General features: G+C 50.9%; 1 protein-coding gene across 1 annotated transcript in view; it reads right to left on the bottom strand.

Annotated features, from left to right (window-relative positions):
• Window positions 1-599: 599 nt before the first annotated feature.
• The window catches only part of LOC144938623 (putative DBH-like monooxygenase protein 2), a 33594-nt gene continuing 9526 nt past the window's right edge, over window positions 600-24667 (bottom strand). Inside the window, exons 3-16 of the mRNA XM_078866613.1 lie at window positions 21169-21270; window positions 19541-19885; window positions 16667-16813; window positions 15845-16024; window positions 15265-15348; window positions 14117-14296; window positions 10997-11099; window positions 8811-9004; window positions 8309-8385; window positions 7604-7700; window positions 6189-6248; window positions 5124-5254; window positions 3025-3175; window positions 600-997 (exon numbers count right to left, since the gene is read on the bottom strand). Coding sequence (XP_078722739.1) covers window positions 812-997; window positions 3025-3175; window positions 5124-5254; window positions 6189-6248; window positions 7604-7700; window positions 8309-8385; window positions 8811-9004; window positions 10997-11099; window positions 14117-14296; window positions 15265-15348; window positions 15845-16024; window positions 16667-16813; window positions 19541-19885; window positions 21169-21270 — 2037 coding nt within the window. The 3' untranslated portion in view covers window positions 600-811. The remainder of the gene's footprint in view (window positions 998-3024; window positions 3176-5123; window positions 5255-6188; window positions 6249-7603; window positions 7701-8308; window positions 8386-8810; window positions 9005-10996; window positions 11100-14116; window positions 14297-15264; window positions 15349-15844; window positions 16025-16666; window positions 16814-19540; window positions 19886-21168; window positions 21271-24667) is intronic.

The following is a 24667-nucleotide window of genomic DNA, read 5'->3' as shown; positions in this document are numbered from 1 at the left end:
CGAAAATGTGGACTCATCCAGTTCCGTCTGTATGTTTTATGCAAGCGCTCATTAAATAGGTTGAAAACATCTTAACATAGAGAACTGCAGAGCTTGGGGGGGGGGTTGTCACTGGCTCACCACCAGGCTACCTTTCCCATTTGCTTCTGTTTCCTCCTGGACGTCTCGGAAGTCGTTCTCTCTTGCCGCGGAGAGTGGGCGAATCGTGAACGGCGCGTTGCAAATTGAAGTGATCATTGGTATATTCATTGCTGGACGCTCATTGGGCGGTGACATCACGTAGTTGCGACCGATGCGCTGAAGATTCCATGGACATGGAAAACGTTTTTCTTGCAGCGCACGGGCTGCTATAGCACCCCCCTCCTCCAACCTCGCTTTAAACTAAAGGAAAACGCTCTTACAGCTCAGGCAATCCAGTAAGCAGCATTTATTTAACGAGCTACAGCCTACTGATGAGTCTCAGAGACGTTAAAACCGGTCCACGGATTGTCTGTTAAAACAACTGGTGCTAACATCAACACTGACCCCACACGGCCCATTTTTTAGTAACATTCCACGTATATTGTATAGTTCACCATCAACAGCACAGCACATGGAAGTTGGACTATTCTACGTGTTGGACACAATACAGGCCTCGGTGCTTCGAAGTGACAAAACGGCCACACAGCAATGTTTAGTTGGTGGTATGGATGAGGCTTAAGAGCAATTGTACAATACGAGGCACATATTTGTGTGTGTGTGTTCTTAAATATATGCGATACCAGGTGCTTGTCAGCTTACAAAATTTTTTGGGCACCCTTTTCCCATTTGCTTAGTCACAGATCGCTCTAGCCAGTAGGAGCAGCATAAGAGTGGCGAGCAGAGGGGTAGTCGGCGAGGCGGCGGTGGCGGCGGGCAGGCTGCCGTTTCTCCCGCACTTATTGTGGACGCAGGGAGGAAGCGTGGGATCAGCGGGGATTCCTGGGATGATTCCATTGTAGATGAAGTTGACGGAAAACTGTTTGGTGAAACACGCGCACGCAGATTTAGGGGAGGAGGATATCACACGCGGGGAACGCCACGCAATGCACATCGTGTGTCACGTCTTCACCCGATTGCCGAGCCCTTGTCCCATCCAATCAGAGCCCATCACAGATTCACCCGATGTAAAGCCCACTGCCTCGTGATGAAGAACACTTTCCTCTTTTTTTGCTTTACCCGTCGAACAAAGACGGTGGTCACCACATCGTGCGGCGCTTTCGGATGCGCTTCTGCGGCCGTCTGGAACGCTCTTCCCTCCCAATATTAGGACGCTACTGGAGCTATGCACCTTTAAATCTAGACTGAAAACTCATTTCTTCACAACTGCTTGTTGTGTTAGTTTGTTGTCTTTCCCCCCGCATCTCCAATGAGCACGGTTGGCCACGTATGGTGCAAAATAAGTTCAATAAACAGACATTGCCTCAGCTGACAGGGAACCATCCGACTCCGATTGAGAACTCGTATGTCATACAAGTTAAAATTTCCGTTTCATTCGGTTCAGAATTTCTGACTCAATCTGTCTATCTCATCCAACACAAACCACTGTCTCCTAAGATTGTTAACTCTTTCATCTGATGCAGAACCCTCATCTCATCCACCACACAACCCCTATCCATCGCAGAACCCCTTCCACGTATTGAATTACTTGATAAATATAACACCTCATCTCTTCTGATGGAGAAACTCAATCTTATCCGAGACAGAATGTGAATGTAAATAATGCAAATGGAATTTGTGGTGCCATGATCGCGGAGCAACTCCGCAAGCACCGCGATTGTCCACTACCCCCCACCCCGAGCACACGCACACACGCAGCACTTGCACCCACATAGTGTCCTGGCGGGGGATTGCCTGGCACATCGGGTTTTAATCCGAAGGACCCCTGGAAGGGAAGTCTCGCGGTTTCCCGGTGCCAGGAGATTGGCCGACCCTCGCAAGACAGGTTACATTGCGATGCCCCTAAAATTGGTTTAAACTTGTACGGGGGCAGAAAGAAAAGGTTCTATGGGCCAACCGCAATGAGTTACTCACAACATTGGGGGGAAGACGGAGGGCGGAATATTAAGCAAGAAAAACGTAAGCCAGGTGCCTTTCCAGACAATGGGCAATGAAGGACAATGGGTGGCTGGCGACCGCCACCGCGGATCAGAGGAAGGACGCGGTAACAGGTAAGCGCATAATTGGCTGCGCGGTGCGACGTCACCCTGGGCCTTTGAAGTTTAAGGGATAAAAAGAGTGGCCCAGGATGATTTTGGTCTCTTATCTTCAACCTATGGGCCGTCAAGACCCATCCCCTGCCATCCTGCCTCCTTAAGCCGCTCACAGCATCCGTGTGATGCCAGTGAGTGCTGCTACGAGGCAGTGATAGGTAAAGTTTTTTCGCGTCCTTCTCCCTCCGACTTTCACAGTGTCTGTGCGACGCCGTGAGTACAGCTTCGAGGTACGTGGTAGGACGTTTGAGTGACTGGGTTCGTAGGCAGAGTTAGGCCAAGTGCTTCTCGCAAAATATTCCCCCCAGGTAGTGGGTATTTGCGCCGTTAATAAGCTTTAGTACAGAGTATCGGTGCAGTGTGTGGAACCTCGGCGTGGTGTTGGTAATTTGAGTGTGTGTGCGAGGCACGCGTGTATTAAAACAAAAACGGCCGCCGACGCTCACGCGTCCGTGCAGCCGTGCTGCGCACATATTAGGGCGTGTGCAGAGTAACCCCGTGCGGCGGTGAGCCATCTCTGTAGCCATGTCCCTCAGAGAGAGCGCCAGCACGGGGGGCCGATCACCCGGTCGGCGGGGGCCCGGCGGGGGCCCGGTGGGAGCCGATCGACGTGGTGGAGGAGGGAGTGGAGGGAGCGGACGTCACGCCCCACCTGCCCAGCGAGGGCAGTGGGGAAGACATCAGCCCCCACACATTCGTCTCTATTGCAGCCTTGGGGCAAATTCCACATTCCTCGCACCACCCCCCTACCCCATGGACGGTCCTGGTTATATAAGAATTGCTGAGTCCTCACCATGTGCTCTTGTATGATGAGTTGTTGGGACGTGAGCGCCGTTCTCTCCGCGTCCCTGGTCCTCTCTGCAGTCCAGTTGATTTCGTTAAACACCATGAACAGGTAACTCCCCGCGTCCTTTGGCGGGGAGGTGATAACGTAGGGGTACATTCTGCGCAACGCATAGGGGCACTGATTAAATCGGCCATTCGGTCCCCCTGCCGTGAGTCAGTGGAATGCAATACACAAGAGAAAAATCCCCCCCCCCCCCACCCTCCACGGATGGCCTTAACAGACTGTTGGGGCAAGTGCTATTAATAATACTCTTACCTTCATTTTATATAGCATCACTCATGCTAATGTGGTAGGTTCCAGGAGACTTGGACGACGTAGTTGGAGGCACACTTATTTATTAAGCACAAAGTACATAACAGGCCGAGATGTACAACACTCGAAGGGGTATCGGCCCCTTCACCCGTCTAACTGGGAGATCAACACTCTATGTCACAGCTAGCCTACTCCTAGGTCCTCTACTACCGGGCTAGGGGAGGCTAGCTAACCCAGCCCTGGTTAAGCTGGGATTACGGCACCCTGAGTCCCCAGACCGGCTCTTACAAGAGCATCGGCTCTGGGCTCTTGGGGCTACGCCACTGGCTTGCCCTGGTCGGTCCTGAGAAGGACAGTGATCCAGGGGAGTCCCAGGGCCTATCTAGCAGGCCTTCTTGCTTCTCTGGTTAAGGCTGAACACTGAACCCCGAGCCCTCTGGCTCACCGCCTTATATAGCAACTCCCCCACTGAGGGGTGGGGCCGTGGGGGATCGCAGCTCCGTGTCAGCCCCCCAGGCTCAACGGTGCGGACGTGGATGTAAGCACCTCACGGCGTATGGGCATAACCACGCCCAGTGTGTTTGTTTGCCCTCCGTAACACCTCTATACTAATAGCATCCAATAACTCTGTACATTGATTGTATATACGGACCAAATCCCACAAACAGCCGCTTACCAAGCAAATCAAAATTCTACTGCAAAGCAAACTCAAAATTAATAAACAATAAAACATGTTAACTCCCTCGTCTGGTATACAAAAGGTCGTGGGTTTAATCCCGACCGTGATGCCTGCTGTATATTTGGAGTTTGCATGTTCTCCCCATGGTCGCGTGGATTTTTCTCCGAGTCCTCTGTTTTTTCCCCTCCACATTTAGAGTCAACATTCATTTAGAGTAAATTTTCACGCGATAAGCCACTTCGTTGAGCTATCATTTGTGGCCAGGTTGCTTTGAAAAAAGAGCTACATAGCTCAGTGAGCCTTAACTCGTGAAATAAATTTAGTTTAGTATTTCAGGCCCAGCAGAAAATCACGACAAGGAACTCCTTGCCATATTTTAGAAGTGACGAAATTAGTGACAGAAGAAGCCCGGGGTCAAGCGAGCCAAAAGTTCGAGTGGCCAAGCTGGTTTCGGCAGCCGGTGACGCCGCCGGCAGGGGCGTACTGTTGTACGCAGGTGACTTCTCAGCCACAGAATACTCATCGCCGATGAGCCAGCGGGCAGCAAGGTGCGCAAACAACGGCCGCGCGGGTAGCTCCCCCCCCCCCCCCGAGGAAAGGCGCGTGGAGAGGGTTGAAGAGGATGTGGGTGGCCAGCACCACGCCCGGCCGCCTTTGTCTCCCCAGTGGCGATGTTTGCACACAGCAGCAGGTACTCATTTGAGGCTGAGTCGACCTAGGGGAGGCCCAGGACTAGTGCAGATATTCGTCACCGATGTTGGTGGTGAGCGGGAATCGAACTCTCGCGCTAAAATTTACACTACCGCTCCCCACACGCACACACAAGCACACGCAATGGTTTCGCGGTTCGAATTCGGAAGGCCGCCCTGATTAATGCGGCTTGTGTATTAGCCGTATAATACGTAAAAAAATCCCGTGACGTCGTTCATAAAAGCGTGGACAGTTCATCGCAGATATCTGCAACAACAAAAATACCTGCAAATGACGCAACTGGGGATCATAGTTCACATTGTTTGCCACCACCGCTCCCCAAGAAACAAGAAAATAAAAAAACGCATTACTCACATGCGCATGCAAGCACGCAAAATCCGCTCCCGGCAGCCGAGACACTCACCCGGTGGTGGTGTATCCGAGCAGGGCGGCCATGCTCGGCACGTCGGACATGCTGAGGCACGAGGACACGTTCACCTTGGGGTAGTAGTGCAGGAAGGCGAGACACATTTCATCCTCGGTGGTCATACCACCCTGTGTGTGGGGGGGGGGGGGGTTGCAAAGTGGTTAGGATTGAACCCCCACGAGTGGAGTAACCCACGGGGCTCTTTGTGAACCCACTGCTAGGTGAAGTCATCCCCCATGCCGCGCCAGTTATTGGGGGTCGTTTGACTGTACCCACTGCACCACGTCGGTCCGCGCGGGCAGCTGAAGGTGGGACGCTCGAAATCAGTTCAGAATATTGCTTGCCACCGCCGTTGGCCATGGCCGGGTTCATAGTAAAGGGTGCTAACCACTCTGTACCACCTCTCCAGCCCAAAATGTGTGTCATGTGTGTATGTACGTTGAACTTCTTTTGCACCGCACGTGGCCAGTCGTGCTAATCGTGGAAGCTGATCCACTGAGACTCTTCAAGAAACACCTCGATGAAATTCTAGAATAGATCTGGGACTCGCAACCGAACGAGCTGCAGGGACCAAATTGCTCCCTCGTTTGTAGTCTTGCTGTATACAGGCAGTCCCCGGGTTACGGAAGGGTTAGGTTCCCGAGAACGATCCGTAACCCGAATTTTCCATATGTCGGAAACTGAACAATTTCCCCCCCAAAATCAAAGTTAAATTCCATTTACCTTAATCCTAGTGAAGCTCGAGCGAGGCGTAAGGCAGCTGCCCACCTGACGCCTCCTCACTCCACACCTCCTCACTCGGCCACCTTACGCCTCCTCACTCCACGTTATTCATCCACAACCTCACCGCGCTGCAATACCCGCGCTTATGTAACTAACGCAAACATTTACGCGTATTAAATTTGTGTTACATGATTAATGGGAGCATTCCCGTAAGGTCGGGTTTCCGTAAGTCGGGTCTTCCGCAACCCGGGGACTGTCTGTACTTGTATAGCGTGTCAGTCACCGACTGGGTACTTGTATAGCATGTCAGTCACCGACTGGCCAGCTCATGTTGTATACCAGAGTGGTCTTGTTGCGATTCGTCGTTCTATACACGCACTCCACGACAATCTTGTCACCCTGTGCGCAACACAGACACACCACCACAACAAAAAACAACAAGAGCAACAACAACAGCTGACATTTGTCACTCTGTGCCACTTTGTTGGGCATGGTGTAATTTTAAGTCACGTGGAGTGGTAACGGTTCACTTGCGGAAGGTCGGGGAACTTATAACTGGAAGTTGCACAAACTCCACTTTCCAATGTGTGTTCCCGATTTGCATTTTACGATTAACGAAATTGTTTTAAATATATATATTACCAGGTAAGGCCCACTGAGCAATATAGCTCTTTTTCAGAAGCACATTGTCCACAATGATAGCTCAACAAAGTGGTTTAGCATGTGGAATTTTATAGCAGCAAAATACCCTAAACGCATGTTTCTAAATGTGGAGGGGGAAACCGGAGGACCCGGAGAAAAATGCACGTGACCATGGGAAGAGAGAGAGACACGCAAACTCCAAATATAAAGGCGTCAGGGTTAGGATTGAACCTACGACCTGCTGTATACCATGCGAGATAGTTAACATCTCGCCACCGTGTCACCTCTAAGTCATCCTCTCCAAGAGCGAGCGAGTGCAGGGCAGCAGCAAGCGGGTTTCAATGTTCTCATAATTGTGTAGTGTTGTAAAGGACGGACAAATAAACTTATTTATGGCACACACAGTTTATTGTCTTAATTACACAGTCCCTAACACACAAGGGGTATACGGTCCCCTTACCCGTTAACCTGAGGAGGTACAGCCTCCGACCCTGCACAGCTCACACTCACACTTCACTCCTATTCTAAGGAGCTACAGCCTCCGGACTTGCCGGCTATCTAATCTCCCCGCTAGCCTAGCGTCCTCCGGCTGGGACCTAGGGGAGGCACACTGACCCGCCGCTGACCCGGCGGGTCCCCGACCTCTGGTCGCTCAAGACCTTCGCCCTCACAAGGGCGGGAAGGCTGGGAGCCAGGGTCCTATCCAGGACCTATCTCCCCTGACCACTGGTTACATTGAGCCCCAGCCCTGACAAGGGCTGGAAGGCTTGGTCCAGGGTCCTAGCTGTCTTTGGCCGACTTCGGTCTTCGTGTAGCAGAACTGGCCTCGAGTCCTCTGGCTCCCCGCCTTTTATAGGAATCCTCTCCGAGGGGTGGGGCTTTGGGGGATCACAGCGCCCCCATGGCCCCCCAGGGTTAACCGATGCGGACGTGGATGTAGACACCCGTGTGTGGGTGCAGACACCCTTGTGTTTCTTGTCCGCCTTTCTCCCCGTAACAACCCCTACAATTGTGCAGCCTCTCGATGCATTAACCGCTGCGCCACCACTCCCCAGCACCTCCTACACACATCCACACAACCAGGTAATGCAGACGGGAGGCAGGGATCTCACGGGCAGCACGGTCACGATCTTCTTGAGGTGCCGCGTCTCCTGGAAGTTGAAGTCGTAGTTCGGCTCCCGACCGACGTCCCCGATCTGAGTGCCGTTTCTGCACGAAATGGAACGAGGCCGAGTTAGTGCAGCGTCCGTCGTTTTTTCGCGACGCTCACTGCGGTTTTGTTGGGGGTGCGAATAAATGGCCATCGGTTGATTGAAATTCAGCAACTTTAATGCAGAAACAATCACGTGGGTTATTTACCAGGAGAGTGATTTTTAACCCGCATGCTTTCACAAACAATGTTATGATTCACGATTGATTTATGGGTCACACCACCTACTTTAAGGCCCGACCCTGGAGGACATTTTTTGATTTCTGACAACTGCCCGCTGGTTGTAACAATGTGAGTACGACGTTTCGCAAATAATTACAACTAGCATCATCACACGACAGCTAGAAACAGGATTTGTCCACAAATCTGTCTGTCGCCTGATGATTCTAGTTGTAATTACTGGCGAAACGTCGTACTCAGATTGTAAATGTTGTGGATTTACTCTCCAACACACCGGTGTGCTGTACCAGTAACGAATTGGCGCGTTTTGTTTACGTGACAGACCTCACTAATTGGCTGTGCCGGGTGGTGGCGGGTTTAACGACGCATTTATATTTATGCGATCCCACCCCAAATAAAAACCTGTACCGTGCACACAACAACACACCTGAAGTGGCGTGCCTGCAGCGAGATACCAGCCAGGTGTGAGTGCAGCAACGAGGCGAACACCTGCATCTCGCCGTCCTGTACGACAGGGAGGACACTCGCATTGTACCCATGGGTTGTGAGAAGCTAACCCTTGATTGGACGGAAAATGTGGCAGCGGTGCGGATAGCCAGAGGGGGAAGTGGGGGGGGTGAAATTATAGATTGTGGTGCAGCACCGGAGAAGAAGCGTCCAAACCATTAAGCGAGATTTGAACAGAGGAAAGACCTCAGCGGTGCGGATGGCCAAGGGGATGGAATTATATAGATGGGGGGGGGGGGGGAGGTTGAAGGGGACTGCAGCGGAGAAGAATCGAGCTCACATTTTGCCGAGGCTAACCGAGGGGTTTGACAGCTCTTCGGTTTCTGGAGCGGATGGAACAGGGAAGGTGGAGAGGGAAGAGGAAAGGTCGCGGTGGAGCAGGGGGCCGAACAGAACACTCGGTTCATGCGTCATTTGCCTACCACCTGCGTTTCCCCGCTGCGGTTGAGAGTGGAAAAGGAGTTGGTGTCACAGATGCCGTACGTGGCGAAGGAATCAGAGTTGGGGGGAATGAAGTGGAACGGAGACACGAAGATCCCGGCCATCAGGAGTCCCGCGTCGAAGCGACGCAGCTGGGCCGTGTAGTGGAAACGGAGGCCGGAGCTGTCTTCATTGCCTGCGGTTGCCACAGGAGCGGTAGTAGTGTAGCGGTTAGCATGCTACGCTGCGAACCCGGCGACCCGAGTTCGATTAATTACCGCTTACGGCCATCACCAGTGACCATTATCTGAACCGGTCCTGGGCCTCCCCTAGGTGTGGCGTGTTTTGCCACGAGGGAGACAAAGGCGGCCGGGCGTGGTTGCTGGCCACCCACCCCCTCGTGTGCCGTGTCGGCCTTCATAAGTGCTGCTCGCTAACAGCTCCTGCTCAAAAAGTATGTTGAGGAAGGCTATACGGGGGAAGGGGGATCTTTGTGTGCATGTGCTTGCGTGTAATACGCAGTTTTTTCCCCCGCACTGTGTTTACTGGCTTGGTGGTCCGAGTTCAATTCCAGTCCACATCTAACATCAGCGAAGATAATTCTCTGAAACACTCCTCGGCCTCTCCGAGGTCGGCTCCGCCTTCAATGAAAACCAGTGTTGGAATGCAGCCGAATGCTAGAGCTGGTCACACCACCGATCCTCCCCGTGCACTGTACCTGCCATCATATTTGTGCTCGCGAACAGCACATTCTCCAACGGGAACATGTTAAATGCTATATGGGGAAGATTTCGTTGTGATTTGTCCCTTGGATCAGTCAATTTCGTTGTAATTGTCCCTTGGATCAGTCGCCTATTCATCCCAGCGCGGTGCACTGTGGGTCTCTTGAATCGGCAACGATGCGCTGACAATATCAGAAGTGAAAGTGTGAACCCCAAAAATGGCAAGGCCACAGGTGGTAATGAGGTAGGCAGAGGCAACCTAACCGCATGCACTTGGGCAGTGTTTCTCAAATTTAGTTTGGCCCGCGGACCACCCAGCCCCCCCCCCACGCCTGATGACAAAACACATTCACCTCTCTAAATAGATTCTTATACTGGTAGGAACGAAGTGGACCAGCCTACAATAGATTATATCGTCCGTCCATCTGTCCGACCGTCCGTCCGACCGTGTAGCAACATCGCCCCCTACTGCAAACACTTGGCATGACCCTACAAAAACTTTTAGACTCAGTGACGCTTTCCCGGCTAAACAAGTGTAACATTCCCTTATAATTCCCTCAGATAGCTTTTAATTAAAACATTTAAATTAATGAGGCTTTCCTGGCTAAACAAGTGTAACATTCCCTTATAATTCCCTGAGATGGCTTTTAATTAAAACTTTTAAATTTAAATTTTACTCACAGCACCCTAAAGCCTACAGCTAGGCCTAAAGCCTCGAACTACACCTATCACTCTCCCTTCGTATCGTACCCCCGCATGTGTGCAAGGGAGTTAATGTTTAACAATGTTACATTCCCTGATGCTTTTAAATATAAAAATTTAAATTTAAAGCTTTTACATAAATAATAAAAACATTTAATTTTAAAATTAACTCACGGCGGCCTAAAGCCTACAGCTAGGCCTAAAGCCTAGAACTAGGCCTCACACTCTCCCTTCGTATCGTCCGATTCGGTGTAGCAACATCGCCCCCTACTGCAAACACTTGGCAGGACCCTACAAAAACCTTTAGACTCAGTGGGGTTTTCCTGGCTAAACAAGTGTAATAATACATGATGTTTATATTCTTTGGTTATTCGTTCCTACCAGCCCACCCCGCAGGGTCCTGTTTCCAAGAAAATAATGTCTTTTTTTAAATACAGCTATGCATTCTTTTTTTCTCTGGGGGGGCAGGGGGGCATTTAGATGTTTGTGTTAGGGTAGTTTAATCATGGTAGTTTACCTAACTTCATTTTTTATAAGTAAAATATAAATAAATTTCCGAAACAAAAGGTAACATACATTGTCCGGATTAAGCTGCGTTTGCATCACAGCCACTGCGGACCACCTGGAGGAGCATCACGGACCACCACCACCGGTGGTACTGGGAACCCACACTTTGAGAGCCACTGCGCTAGAACATGCGCTTTAGGTTGAGCTGACCTAGAGGACGCCCAACCCAGTTGTGGGAGAGTGGCGAGTCTCCGTACCTGTCAACCCGCTGGGGTTGTTGTAATGTATCTCCAGGAGAACGAAGCGGGGATCTCCAGGCATCCCGAGTGAATAGCCAGCCGCTGGGGGGTATTCGAATGTCTGTGGTCCACGTACACACAACAACAACAACCGCCATTCGCCACTGAGTGGCGGTGACATCACCACGGCGCTTGTGCCAGGCTATGTACACGTTAAGGCCACGTTAAGTGTCGAACGCCCGCTGACAGGAGGTGACGGGACAAACTCAGGTGCCATGGGTCGACTTACCGAGACGACTGGCCGATGCACCACCTGTGCCCCCTACTGTGCCAACCTGCCGTGTTTTAGCCACCCGGCGCTCCGCTCGTTGTTCTAAGCGTCGCTCCTCTGCCCTCTGTTATTGCTGGAGGGAAACTGCCTCCAACTGCCCAGTAGCGTCCTTCACGAGCCTCCTCCAAAGAAGCCGATCTTGACACCGCTGGTACCAGTCATCGGCAAGTCCATTCAGCTCCACATCTTCTTGTACCACATCACTCCATCTCTTCTCTAGCCCATGCCACGCCCATTTAGCCCCCTCACTCCGGCCGAACAAAAGCTGTTAAGCATGCGGTGGCTGGGAATGAGGGCTACATGACCCAGCCAACGCAGCCTTGCCTGCCGGAGGAGCTCATCGATCGGACTTTGTCCAGATCTTGTCCAGATCTTTGAAGGATTTGTGAGCTCCTCACAACAATCCAGCATGGTTAAACCCAGGATGGATCCTAGGCAGGCAGGCACGCATACACACACATACACCCACTACGGTTGTCACGAGTGGCATAACTAACAACATTATTAGCTCAGAGGGTGCGGCAATTGGTCAGTTGGAGGCCCCAATATTGTATTTGTCTCGCACGGGGCCCGACGTCCACTCCACCGCCCTCGCTAGGCAGGTGGGGCGCGACGTCCGCCCGTTCTGCTCCCTCCACCTCGTCGGTTGGCTCCCGCGGGTACCTGCCGACCGAGTGATCAGGGCCCCCGCGATAGCGCCCTATCTGAGGGACATACTCGTGCTGCTGGCTCGTAGCCACACGGAGTTGAACCACACACCCGTGCACACTACAGCTATCGCTGACGCAGGGGTGGTACGAGCGCGCTCGCACCTGCGGCCGATTATCTTTGAACGCACGCACACGCTGTGGCTCCGCGTTCACTCTCGCCGCGCGTTCCCCCACGCAATCGCTCCACACAGAAATCACAGACACCACGCCTATGCTCTGTACTAACTTTCAATTCTCGGCGCAAACCCCGCACTACCCGGGGAGAATATTTTGCGAGAAGAGCCTAGCCTACTGCTGCCAAAATTCCAAGATACTCAAACGCCTGACCACGTACCTCGTAGCTGTACTCACGGCATCGCACGGATGCTGTGAGAGTCGGAGAGAGGAGGACGAAAAAAACTGTGCCTACCACTGCCTCGTGGCAGCACTCGCTGGCGTCACACGGATGCTGCGAGCGGTTCGAGAAGGCAGGACGGCAGGGAGTGGGTCTTGGTGGCCGAGAGGTTGAAACAAGATCCCCTTTGAATGGCCCCAGGCTCCACTTCTATCCTCCTGACTTTAAAAGCACGGGGTCGCGTTGTACCGCATGGCCAATCGTGCGCCTACCTGTGATTACCGCCTATTTTTTCCCCTCACATGGAGCGCTGCGGCGTGTGCTTCTGCGACCCATTGTCTGTCTGTCCGTACTCATTAATTTGTTACTCACCCTTGTTAATCCGGAATGACGCCCAGCTGACGAATACACACCCTGCGATTGTGTATTTGCTATGGGGGTCTGGGGAGGTCGTGGCATTGAGATCCCCTGATCTCATGGTCTGCCCTTCTTGCTTAATATTCCATCCGAGCCCCTCCAGATGTCATGCATGACTCATTGCGGCTGGCCTGGTGAACCTTTTTGCGCCCATACAATATTAAGCCAAATCAGGGGCACCACAATGTAACCTGTCCTGGGAGGGTCGACCAATCTCCTGGCACTGGGAAACCGTGGGACTTTCCTCCTAGAGACCCTTCGGATTAAAACCCGTTGTGCCAGTAAATCCCCTATCATATTTTTTTACTGGCAAATGAGGTACCAATGGTGTAAATGCTTACCCCGAGCTCTCATGCTCTGATGGTGCATTGTCTTTGAGTTGTGCGCCTTTTGGCGTCATCTGGTCTAACCCATGTGAGGCTAGGCTCTAAGGAAAGCTGTCTTGGGTGTGGACCAATCAACTTCAAGGACAGTGCATACATTATCAGAGTTATGTTTTTTGTTTGCATTTTGACTGCAGGTATTGTGGTCTATGCAAACATGACTCCTCGTAAAAAAGGTGTCAGTTTTGTTGCCAGATAAAAGGGTAAAAAAACAATTATCAGTCAATCCCCTGCCAGGACTCTACGTGTGTGCGCTGCGTGTGTGCGCTACGTGTGTGTACTACGTGTGTGCGCTACGTGTGTGTGCTACGTGTGTGCGCTGCGTGTGTGTGCTCAGTGTGGGGGCCAGGGGGGATCGCGGCGCTTGCAGAGTTGCTTCGAAGCCGTGGCACCACATCTCTACATCGCGGCTCCTCTCATTATGCTCACAGTCGAACATTTTAAACATCTCATGGTGGTTGTCAATGTAACCCCACAATTCGTAGCTTTGACCACCCGGGCGGGAGGAGGGGGGACAAAGCACCCCTACCCCCCACGCGAGTCACGCTACTGGCTGCCACCAGTACGGCGGTGTTGTGTAGAGGTCCATTTACGGATATTACTGCACAGCTTTGATAGACCGACAACGGCTGCGATGTACGTATACCCAAGTTTAGTCTGTGTGGACAAAGTGGCAACTCTAGCACATTGACACACGTTTGGTATATACAAACACACACAAAGACAAATATCGCCCGTATAGCCTTAACAGATTGTTGGAGCAAGTGCTGTTAGTGTGCACGAAGGCCAGCACGTCACACGACGGGGTGGGTGGGTGGCTAGAGTCGACTTAGGGGAACCCCAGGATCTGTTCAGATAATCGGCACAGGTGTTGGCCGTGAGCTCGGGTTGCCGGGTTCGTTGCGCATCGCGCTAACCATTGCGCCACCGCTCCCCCCACACACACAGAGGGTTACCACGTACCCCGCCGCCAATGGCCCACGCGGCGAGCACGGAGGTGCAGGTGGAGAAGGAGTTGGCTTCTTGGGCGACGTAACACTGCTGCGTGACCCCCACGTGGGACGCGTTCACGGTGTCCGGGCACACGTACACGACCATGTGGTGGACCAATGCCTCGCTGCCTGGGTCGATGATCGGCTCAACCTACACGTACACACACGGTCATCGTCGTCATCGCCGCTGTCGTCATCCAGAACAGGCAGTACAACAACACCATAACGACGCGATTTCCCCTAATCCACAAAATACGAAGGAGACATCATGGCGATGCCACTCCGCTGCTCCTGACTCGGTTATCTGGGCTTGATTGCGCTCTGCGCCTGCATCAGCGATTCGTGAGAAGAATAAGATCATTGTCGCCACCGTCATCAACATTGTCATCTCGGGATTATAACGTATATGTTGACGAGGGCATCCCCGCGTCACCACTACGCTTAACCACACGGGGTTGATAGAGTGCTGGTTTCCTGATGGAGGTGGGGAGCATAGGCGTGGGAGCATTGAATAAGTGAAGAGCAGTACAAGAATGGGTTTTGCTGTGTTGCCCTCCAAAGGACGTGTGGGTTTCTAGTACTGTATATTCTGAAACGAATATACTGTAGTCAAATCACAATAGCCATCACGTATGTAATGTTACATTCACTAGATCCGTTGCAGTTTTAATTTTCCTGAAATAATGTTACACGGAACAATATTTCTGTTAGTATTGCTCCGATCAAACACAGGCTGCATGTAACACTGGGGCATTAAAGTTAATTTAGCAGAGGATTAAGGGTTGGCAATTATGAATTCATTATCACGATGATACAAATCATCTGGCGATGCTGCAGCTTTGGCTGTGGTGCATTAACACACAAAACAGTAATAAAAACAAATATTCATCAAGAAGACCGTAGCGCTAAAATAAAAACATGGTCGTCTACGTTTCAGACAGTGGCCCTTCTTCCTTATTCAATCACTGTCACTAAAAAAACCTCAACAATGGCTCAGTTTTTCTACGGTGTGTGGGACAGTGCTCTCTGTTTCCTTGCAAGCCACGAGCCGGGTGCTGGGAAATGTCACCGCCACCTTCAGGACGAGCAAGCGGGACACCTGCTCTGCTCCTGTCTCACCTCGACGAGGTGATGCTTCTTGCTCAGGTTCGGGAGGGAGAAGATCTTGCACGCGTAGAACGTAGAGGCGGGAGGGATCGGGAACTTTCAACAGAAGAGGAGCATCACTTTGTAATTATGATCATCATTGTAATCAATTTTAATCGTCACATGATGGCGCACATCTTTAGATGCTGAACAGTACCTTTAAATACGGCCTGAACAGGCTTTTGGGGTAAGTTCTGTTAGCGAACACCTATGAAGGCAAACACTGCACACGAGGGGTGGGTGGTTGCCAGCACCACGCCCGGCCGCCTTTGTCTCCCCAGTGGTGATGTTTACACACCGCACCAGGTACTCATTTGAGACTTAGTCGACCTAAGGGAGGCCCAGAACCGGGTTGAGATAATCGTCACTGGTATTAGCCGTGAGCAGGAATCGAACTTGGGCTGCCGGGTTCGTAGCACAGCGTAGCACGAACCGCTACCCCCCCCACCAACACATTGACTGACATTGCGTGGGAAGGCCATCATCATGCCGTAGTATATTCATAAATGATACAATGTAATAATTCATTATCAGCATTGTGTGGCGGGTGTACCTTGTCCTGCACGATGTCGAACGTGGACCGGTCTTGGGGCAGCTCTGGCTGGGAGCGTGGCCTGGAACTCAACAGCTGAAGGCTCTTCGTGCCCCGATCCATCGGGCCGTGGTAGGAAATCTCCGCCTCGCTCTTCGGATCGTCATCCTCACAGGCCCAGATCAGGCGCATCGTGTCCTCCTGCCGCAGATGGCTTTCTGTTAGAGGTCAAAAGGTCAAAGAAGTCCTCGCTGCCAGTGCCACTGATGCACCTCCGATTCGCACGGTTGGCTGCGTACGGCGCTAAATAAGTTCAACATACATACTAAAACGTTGGTATTAATGGCGTGTGTACATGTGTACAGGTGTGTGAGTCCGTCAACTCAGCCTCAAATGAGTACCTGGTACGGTGTGTAAACATCGCCACTAGGGAGACAAAGGCGGCTGGGCGTGGTACTGGCCACCACTCACTCCCTCGTGTGCAGTGTCTGCCTTCATAGGTGCTCGCTAACAGAACTTACCTCAAAAGTTTGCAAAGGCTATACGGGGGATATTTGTCTTTGTGGCTATGTGTACACCCATTTCTACGTGTACACGCGTGTCTATGTGTCCACGTGTGTGTCTATGTGTACACAAGTGTACACGTGTGTGTATGTACACGTGTCTCTGTGTATGCGTGTGTATATGTGTGCACGTGTGCGTGTGCACACATGCGCGTGTGTACACGTGTATACACGTGTGAACAAGTGTGTTTGTACACGTGTTTTTGCGTGTCCACGTTTGTGTGTGTACACGTGTGTGTGTGTACACGTGTGTGTACACGTGTGTGTGTGCAATACGCACAGTGATGTCCCTGTCGTTGGGGTCGCACGTGCGCAGCGCGCGCACCACGCGCATGACCGTGTGGGTGCCGTTCTCGCTGAGCCGCACGAGTTTGTAGTCCTGGCTCGCGTCCCGCACCGGGCTCCGCTCCCCCTCGACGTGTCCGTCCTGACCGCGCAGCCGCAGCCCGGGACACACGGGTTCAAGAGGGGACCAGCGTTAGAGATACGGAGAGCAGCAGCGCATTCAATGGTAAGACAATGACCCCACTTTCTTTGTTAGCCATCCTTGTTAGTGAGCGCCCATTGAGGTTACCCGGAGCACGCAAGGCTTAGAGTGCAGGGAGCTCATTGCGTCTGATCCGTCATTGAATTAGAACTTTGGCTAATCATGCGTCGAAGAATCGTAGCTTTTCTCCTCCGAACCAAATAATAATTCTGTCCGGAACAGTCGCGACTGCTGTACAATCCACGCATTATGCTAAGATTAGGGAACTGCGGTCAAGAGCTGTGCCAGAGCGTTTCGATCCTATCCGACACTGCTCCATAAGATGCAACATAAAGCACAATCAGGTTCGGTTGAGTGCTGCTCATACGCTCACACATTTATGTCATCCCATAGGGTCTACCCGTATTATTGTATTGGGAAATTGAGTCATTCCTTGCCAGTATCAAAGTATAAATAAAACATTTGTTCAAACACCATACAGAGACCTTTTGCGAGGAATCATGTATGCATTAACCACACAGTACCTGTGATGAACACGCAAACACAAACATGCGCTGGTAATGCAGGCATTGTCTTTGAAACGGATTGGTTTACACCAGAGACAGCCTTCTGTAGGACATAGTCTCAACTAGTGTTAGACCAGAGAACGCCAAAAAGCGAACATGGTGTTTGGACATTTTAACACCTCATCATTAGACCTCCTTTGCCAGTACCAAAATATAATAATAGGGGTATTCCCCTTTTTTCTGGCAACAAAACTGAAACCTGTTTACAAGGATTCATGTCTGCATTAACCACAATACTTGCAGTCAAAATGAAAACAAAAAACACACTCTGATAATATATACATTGTCCTTGAAACGGATTGGTCCACAACAGAGACAGGAGGTCTAATGATGTAGATGCTTACCCCGAGCCCTCATTACTTTGATAGTGCATTGTCTTTGAGCTGTACGCATTTTGGCGTCATCTGGTCGAGCACCAATTGAGACGAGGCTCAAACGAAAGCTTTCTCTGGTGTGGACCAATCAGTTTCAAGAACAATGCATATATTATCAGTGTGTTTTTGTTTGCATTTTGACTGCAAGTATTGTGGTTAATGGAGACATGAATCCTTGTAAAAATGTTTCAGTTTTGTTGCAGAACAAAGGGGAAAACCCCTATTATTATATTTTAAAACCTGTTTTATTGCTATAAAGGGTAAATCCTATTCTTATACAGGGAAATTGGATTTTCAGGTCCATATGCCGTAAGCCGTTTCAATACGGGAAATTTATTTGGACTATTTGTGATTCTCCCTTGTGATGGAACTTTGCAGGATGAACGTTGAAATTTATAAGGGCACGGGATGATAAATAAGGTCTAAATTGGTCTGTAATAAGGTAGGGCGCTGATAAGGGGGTTGACAGGTACGCTCACGGATTCACTCCTGTCTCTCCCTCTCACCATCGTGCAGTCACTTCCGTGTCACTCTTTTATCGCGACTACTGCTACGGTTGTTCTTCTCATGAATGATCAGAGATATCAAGGTGTTTCCTCTCACCCGTACTACGTCCTTACATCGTTCGGCATTGGAACTCCATCTCAACGCATCTTCCCCCCCCCTCCCCAATACCTACAATAAATAACAATACAATATCTTCTTGGTTCTTTCGGTAAAGTCACGTAGAAGGGAAGTAATAAAATAATAAAAATAAAACATAATAAAATAATTCTCACGACGTTTCGGCGACAACACAAGCAGCCGTCCTCAGGTGAAGACCAGGTCTGTCGAGGCGACAGCGTCTAAATGAAACACCACCACGCTTGGAGCGTCTATTTAAGCTGGGTTGGAAGGGGGGAAAATGCGCCTTTACCGAAAGAACCAAGAAGATGAATCCCTGCAGTCACGAAAGCTTTAAATCGAAACAATACAATAATTTAACACATAGGCTTCGCGACCAATATTATTCATAATAAATGTAAATGTTGTGGATTCACTCTCCAACACACCGGTGGGCTAAAGTAGTGAACTATTTGTCTTTTATCAACGTGACACTTTTTTACTGATTGGCCGTGTCGGGTGGTGGAGGGTTACGACACATTTATAAATAACGCGATCTAACCCAACAAAAACTTTTATTATGAACAATGCAATAATAATCGAAAGTGATCTGTCATTCCACTGTTAGATGAAGACCTCCGCCTGCCACGTCCGTCTTGGGGTTGTTTGACCACACTTCACCAAGCTGGTCAGTTGCAGGTGAAGCCCAGTACCGGTTCAGATATCACTCGACACCAATATTAGCCGTGGCCCGGAATCAATCTCAATTCGTCAGTCTGGTTCATAGAGCGCAGAGTTCTTCATTGCACCGGGGCCACTGGCGGCCCCGGGTGGCCTTGAGTGCGTCCACCGACACAATACACACAAAGAGTGAAAACACCACCGCCTTCATCATCATCATCGTGCTGCTGTCAAACCCCCAATGGTGTCAAACGTGCGGCGGCCCTCACACTGACGATGTCTCATCGGCGAAAGTGCCCCCCCCCCCTCTTCTGGAAATGAGTGAAAAACACCGATATCTAAGTGCTAATCTGATAACCACTGCACCACTGCGCCCCCCAAACATCCAGCTCGCTGCGTGGTATCCGAGTGAGGGACCGCGCTGCCTGCCGCCTGCCACTCACCACGAGGTGGGTAGCGGCTGCGCTGTCCACCCACCCGATCACCACGTCAGAGCCGGCCATCTTCCCCGTGGAGCTCAGCCCCAGGCCGACCCAGCCCCGGGTGCGAACCCGAGCCTCCAGAACGATCTGGTCGCTGTCGAACGCCCACGAGAGGTGGAATTTGTTTGGAGATAATTCGACGGTGAACGGGAGGTCGGCGTCAGGATTCAGAGCACACGGGGAGTCCGGGCCACGCAAAGTAGTCTCGCTGCTTCCCATCACCATCATCGACATCATCACCATCACCGCAATTGTCCTCTTCATTGTGCCCGCTTCTCTGTGTCTCCAACGTCTCGCTGAGCCTCCCTGCACGGTACAGATACACTCGTTTTTGAATGAATTCGTGAAGCAAGCACTGGTGATCCATGTTGGTGTGTGACGTTATTTGACACTGAGTACTTATTAAAAACAAACACACGCACAAAGGTGATCCCCCCCCCCCCCCCGAAGATAAATTAACAAGTGAATGGTCGGAGTTGCGTTCATCGTCCTGCGATGACAATTCCACATTCCAATGGAAAGTCAATTTATGCGACGGCCACTGTTGAGTTCCCACAAAACGGTAGCTATTTTATCGACCTCGGATGGTTCAATGGCAGAGTCGACCCCCGGTAAGAAATGCGCAGTCCCTCCCTGGTATGTTTGGTTTTAAATTTTACTTCACAACGTTTGCAGAAAAACAGTTCTGAACAAGTTAACATGTTAACGTGTAAACAAAGAGCGAATAAAGTTCAGAAATAAATATTATTGTGAGATCCGATGATCACCCAATTAGGTTACCTTAAAAGGTAAAACAATCTATAATAGGCAACGTCTCTGGCAATGGACCTTCATAGTACGTGCATCGTGTACGTGCTATAAAGAAGGAACATTGCCCGAAACGTCGCTTAAAATATAATTTTCCGTATAAGGCCACATTACAGCGTTACTGACAGACGTGTTGAGTGTGTTGGTGCTGTTGTTGCTAACTCTGCTTGTGTACCACTGCCAACGCAGCAGCACCAACTCGTTTGTCACATTCGGGCTTGTAAAGTTCTCCTCCATAATACAGGTTGTTTGGGGGTTAGATCGCGTAAATATATGTGTCGTTAAACCCGCCACCACCCGACAGCCAATTAGTAAGGTTTGTCATGTAAACAGAACGTGCCAATTCGTTACTAGTTCAGCACACCGGTGTGTTGGAGAGTAAATCCACAACATTTACAATCTGAGTACGACGTTTCGCCAGTAATTACAACTTGCATCATCAGGCGACAGACAGATTTGTGGACAAATCCTGTTTCTAGCTGTCGTCTGATGATGCTAGTTGTAATTATTTGCGAAACGTCGTACTCAGATTGTAAATGTTGTGGTTTTGCTCTCCAACACACCGGTGTTGCTGTACTAGTAATGAATTGGCATGTTCTGTTTACATGACAAACCTTACTAATTGGCTGTGTCGGGTGGTGGCGGGTCTAACGACAAATTTATCTTTACGCGATCTAACCCCATAAAACACAGTATTATGGATGATATTGGTCGCGAAAGCCTACATATTAAGCTGACTGAACACTTCATTTTTTTAAACCACACAGAGCTCGCACTTGCACCTGCGCTGGCGATTCGCCCATGCGTATCTTACTTAAGAACACATAAAGACGCGATGTCCCGATCCACAAATACGACGGAGATATTGAAGTGATACCACTCCGCTACTGCCCCTGACGCGGTTATGTGGGCTTGATCACCTGAATGTCAAATTGTAGTTGTCGCTCTGCGTCTACATCAGCCGTACAAACACTTAACAACAATATAATCACAAGCGTCGCTCTGGGGGAATTAAGGAACAGATTAAATCAAACAATAATACCGTTCTATTCATTAACTTTGTTCCATAACGTGTCGTTGCAAGAAGTGCGAGACCGGTCGAACACGGGAACGCACCTGCTTCAACCAGTGGAGGAGTGAAAGGTGGACGCAAGATGCGGTTGATTATATCTGCAGCTTTGTGGGTGGATGTGATGGGGCTTGGATGCGTCGGGTTGGTTGACCTTGATGGGGGGTGGGTGGGGTGAGGAGCGGCTTGGAGAAGGTGAGAGGCTGAAAGGATTAATGAATGAATCGAACGAGTAAGGGAATAAATGAGCGGGTGAATGAGTTGCTGGCTTGGTGGAGATATGGGCGAGTGAGGTTGCGGTTTGGTTGAGTGAGTGAGCGAAATTCTCGGTGGGTGGCTGAGTGAGTGTGTTTATGGGAGAGTAGATCAATGAGTGATCTTCTGAGCGGACGAGTTTGTTTCTGGGATGGGTAGATGGATGAATTACTGGGTGGGTGGATGAGTTGGTAAGTTGTTATTTTGGATGGATAGATAAATAAGTGAATGGGAGAGCGCGCGAGCGATTATTGAGCGAGTACGACGTTGAATTCGTCCAATGAGCGAGTGAATTCCAGATTTGAATGAGTCGTCCACGAGCGGGCAAGTGAGCGATTTAATTCACGAGCAAGGGAGTGAATGAATGACCGAATATGGCGAGTGCGTGATTAATAATTCACTCACAATTTAACGAGTGCGTGCGTGAGCGAGTGAACAACTTCGCTCGCGTTTGCTCGAGTGTGAGTGGATGAGTCACTAAGCGAGTAACTCAATTTCTGAGTGTGCGTGTGTGTGCGAGGACTGTGTATGCTGATTGGTGCGTAGCGATGAACGATAGGACAACGGTGAGCGCGCTGAGCTACGAACCCCGGCCACCTGAGTTCGATTCTCGCTCATGACCAACACGATTGTCTGAATCGGTCTTGGGGTTCCCCTAGGTCGACTCAGCCTCAAATGAGTACCTGGTGTGGTGTGTAAGCATCGTTGCTGTGGGGAGACAAAGGCAGTCGGGCGTGGTGCCGGCCACCCGTCCCCTCGTGGACCGTTCCAGCCTTCATAGGTGTATCCTAACAGCACTTGCACTAAGAGTCGGTTAAGCCTATACGGGGGATCTTTGTCTTTGTGTAATAAACGACTCTGGACCACGATGTCTGGCTCAGTGTCCTTTATTATTCGGTTCGTGCTGTACACCCACACGGCTGTCTTTACTCGGTAGCTTCTCCACGGTGCTGACTCCAATGTCGGCCCGATCCACAACAGCAGCTCCGCTGCTGTTTCTCCCACACAGCCCCCCTTGGCTGTACTCTCTGCTGCTCTTCTCCCTCCGCAGCTCTCACAGCTTCTTGCTCTCTCTCTCTTCGCAGCTCCTCCTGGCAGCCACACCGCTGCCTCTAACACACAGCCTTCCTGGCTGTACTCTCTTCTCTCTTCGTCGCTCCTGCGACTCTCTGCAGCCACACCGCTGCCTCTAACACACAGCCTTCCTGGCTGTACTCTGGGGTCGGCCCCCGCTCGCCGGCGGTGCCTCCCTCCTCCCGTTCGCCCTCGTGGCCTCACCCTTTTCCATTCACCACCGGACTGACTTCCCCTTCCGGTTTACCCGCTTAAAGCCCCGAACCTTCCCCCCACGTCACCTGGCTCCGCCTCCTTGTGACGTCACATCCGGAAGGTCGCTTTCGCCCGCATTACACCACCCTCCCCCGTAGAAAAATCCCAGCCGACCTCGGCTGACCAATAACAAATCGTAATGCGGCGAACCGAGCTTCCCCCCCTAAAGGACACCAAGCATATTATATAACAACAAGAACAACAACAGCACAAAGCACAACAACGCACATCCGCATGTCGTACACGACAGCCCCCCGGCCCCAGGATAGAGATGATGTAATTCCGGGCCGCTTAAGAACCCCCCAATAATTACCCAAATAACCGCGATGGACGCCCCAGTATTTACATTTGAACAGCAATATTATTTACACGTGAAAACAACAACAACAAAAAAAAAATTCTGCTCTTACCCACCAGCAGTCCTCCCTTGAGGACCAGCAAAGACCTCAGACGTACACAGCATGTACCCACAGTCACTCTCAACAAACCAACAAAACCCCTAACCGCACACCCTCGCGTGGAGAGCCACGCTCCCCAGCGGTAACGTTAAACTCGCCGTAACCCTCACCGTGGTCGTCAACCCACAGCAACATCCATTTACCATACTCTCGGCTAGTGCCATTTCGGGGATGAGCAGCACTCGGCCATGCTCCTCCCTTACTATCCCATCAGCGATGGACACACACCAGCCTCTTATAGTCTGACGCTTTATAGCCAAGGGAAGATCAATCCCTCGGCAAGGCCAGATATCAACGACCCCCCCCATGGGGTAATGTTCTCTTATAGAGACAATAACGCCCTAACCCAAAACCCGTGAGCCCCCGGCACACCAGGTTCAGTCTGCCACCGCACAACTGAACCATGACTCCCCGAGCCATATGAGCACACGGCCCATTAGTTTAAGACATACCACGGAGGTTTCGCCTCCGGCTGTCAGGTCAGCCATCAGCCATAGGCCGACGTGACCACCACTCGTGCATCACCCAATCAACAATGGCAGGCATAACAGATGGAATTTTTGCCCCACCGAGGTTTTTCCCACGCGCTCACAATGGCGGCCCCCTTCGCCCAGCGCGTTCGCGCAATATCTCGCGCGCACTCAAAATGGCGGCCCTTTCCGCAAAGCGCATCGTCGCCATACCCCGCGTGTGCGCAAAATGGCGGCCCAACGCGCGAACACGTGGCCAGTTTTCTCCATTCGTGCACCCCAGCTTCCCTTTGCTGGGGGTCACAAATTGCATCCCCCGTCTTATTGTAACAATCCCAACAACGATAGACGCACAGCCCCAGCTTGCTGCGCGCAGCAGTCATATCGGGGAATTTTTAACCAATATTTTACCAACCACATTGGTTACACAACCCAACTCGCAAAGCAACTCGTGGCTGCATGCGATCAACCGAATACGCGACGCAACTTGGCGCCAATTTACGGTCCCATTAGCATTAACCTTTGAGACACCCACAACGGCGTCATCACGCACCCTCAAAGCGCGCTCTCTCTCTCACAAAGCGCCGTTACCCATAATATACACAAAATCGCGTGTACATAACATCCATACGACCAAATAATAGGGTCCCCCTCGAATTTGTTACCAATTTCCAAACAGGTACGCACAATTAATAACATC

This window comes from Lampetra fluviatilis, chromosome 2 (assembly GCF_964198595.1).
Source record: "Lampetra fluviatilis chromosome 2, kcLamFluv1.1, whole genome shotgun sequence".
Lineage (NCBI taxonomy): Eukaryota > Metazoa > Chordata > Hyperoartia > Petromyzontiformes > Petromyzontidae > Lampetra > Lampetra fluviatilis.
The sequence above is the reverse complement of the archived record's forward strand: the minus strand, read 5'-3'. Positions and strand labels throughout refer to the sequence as shown.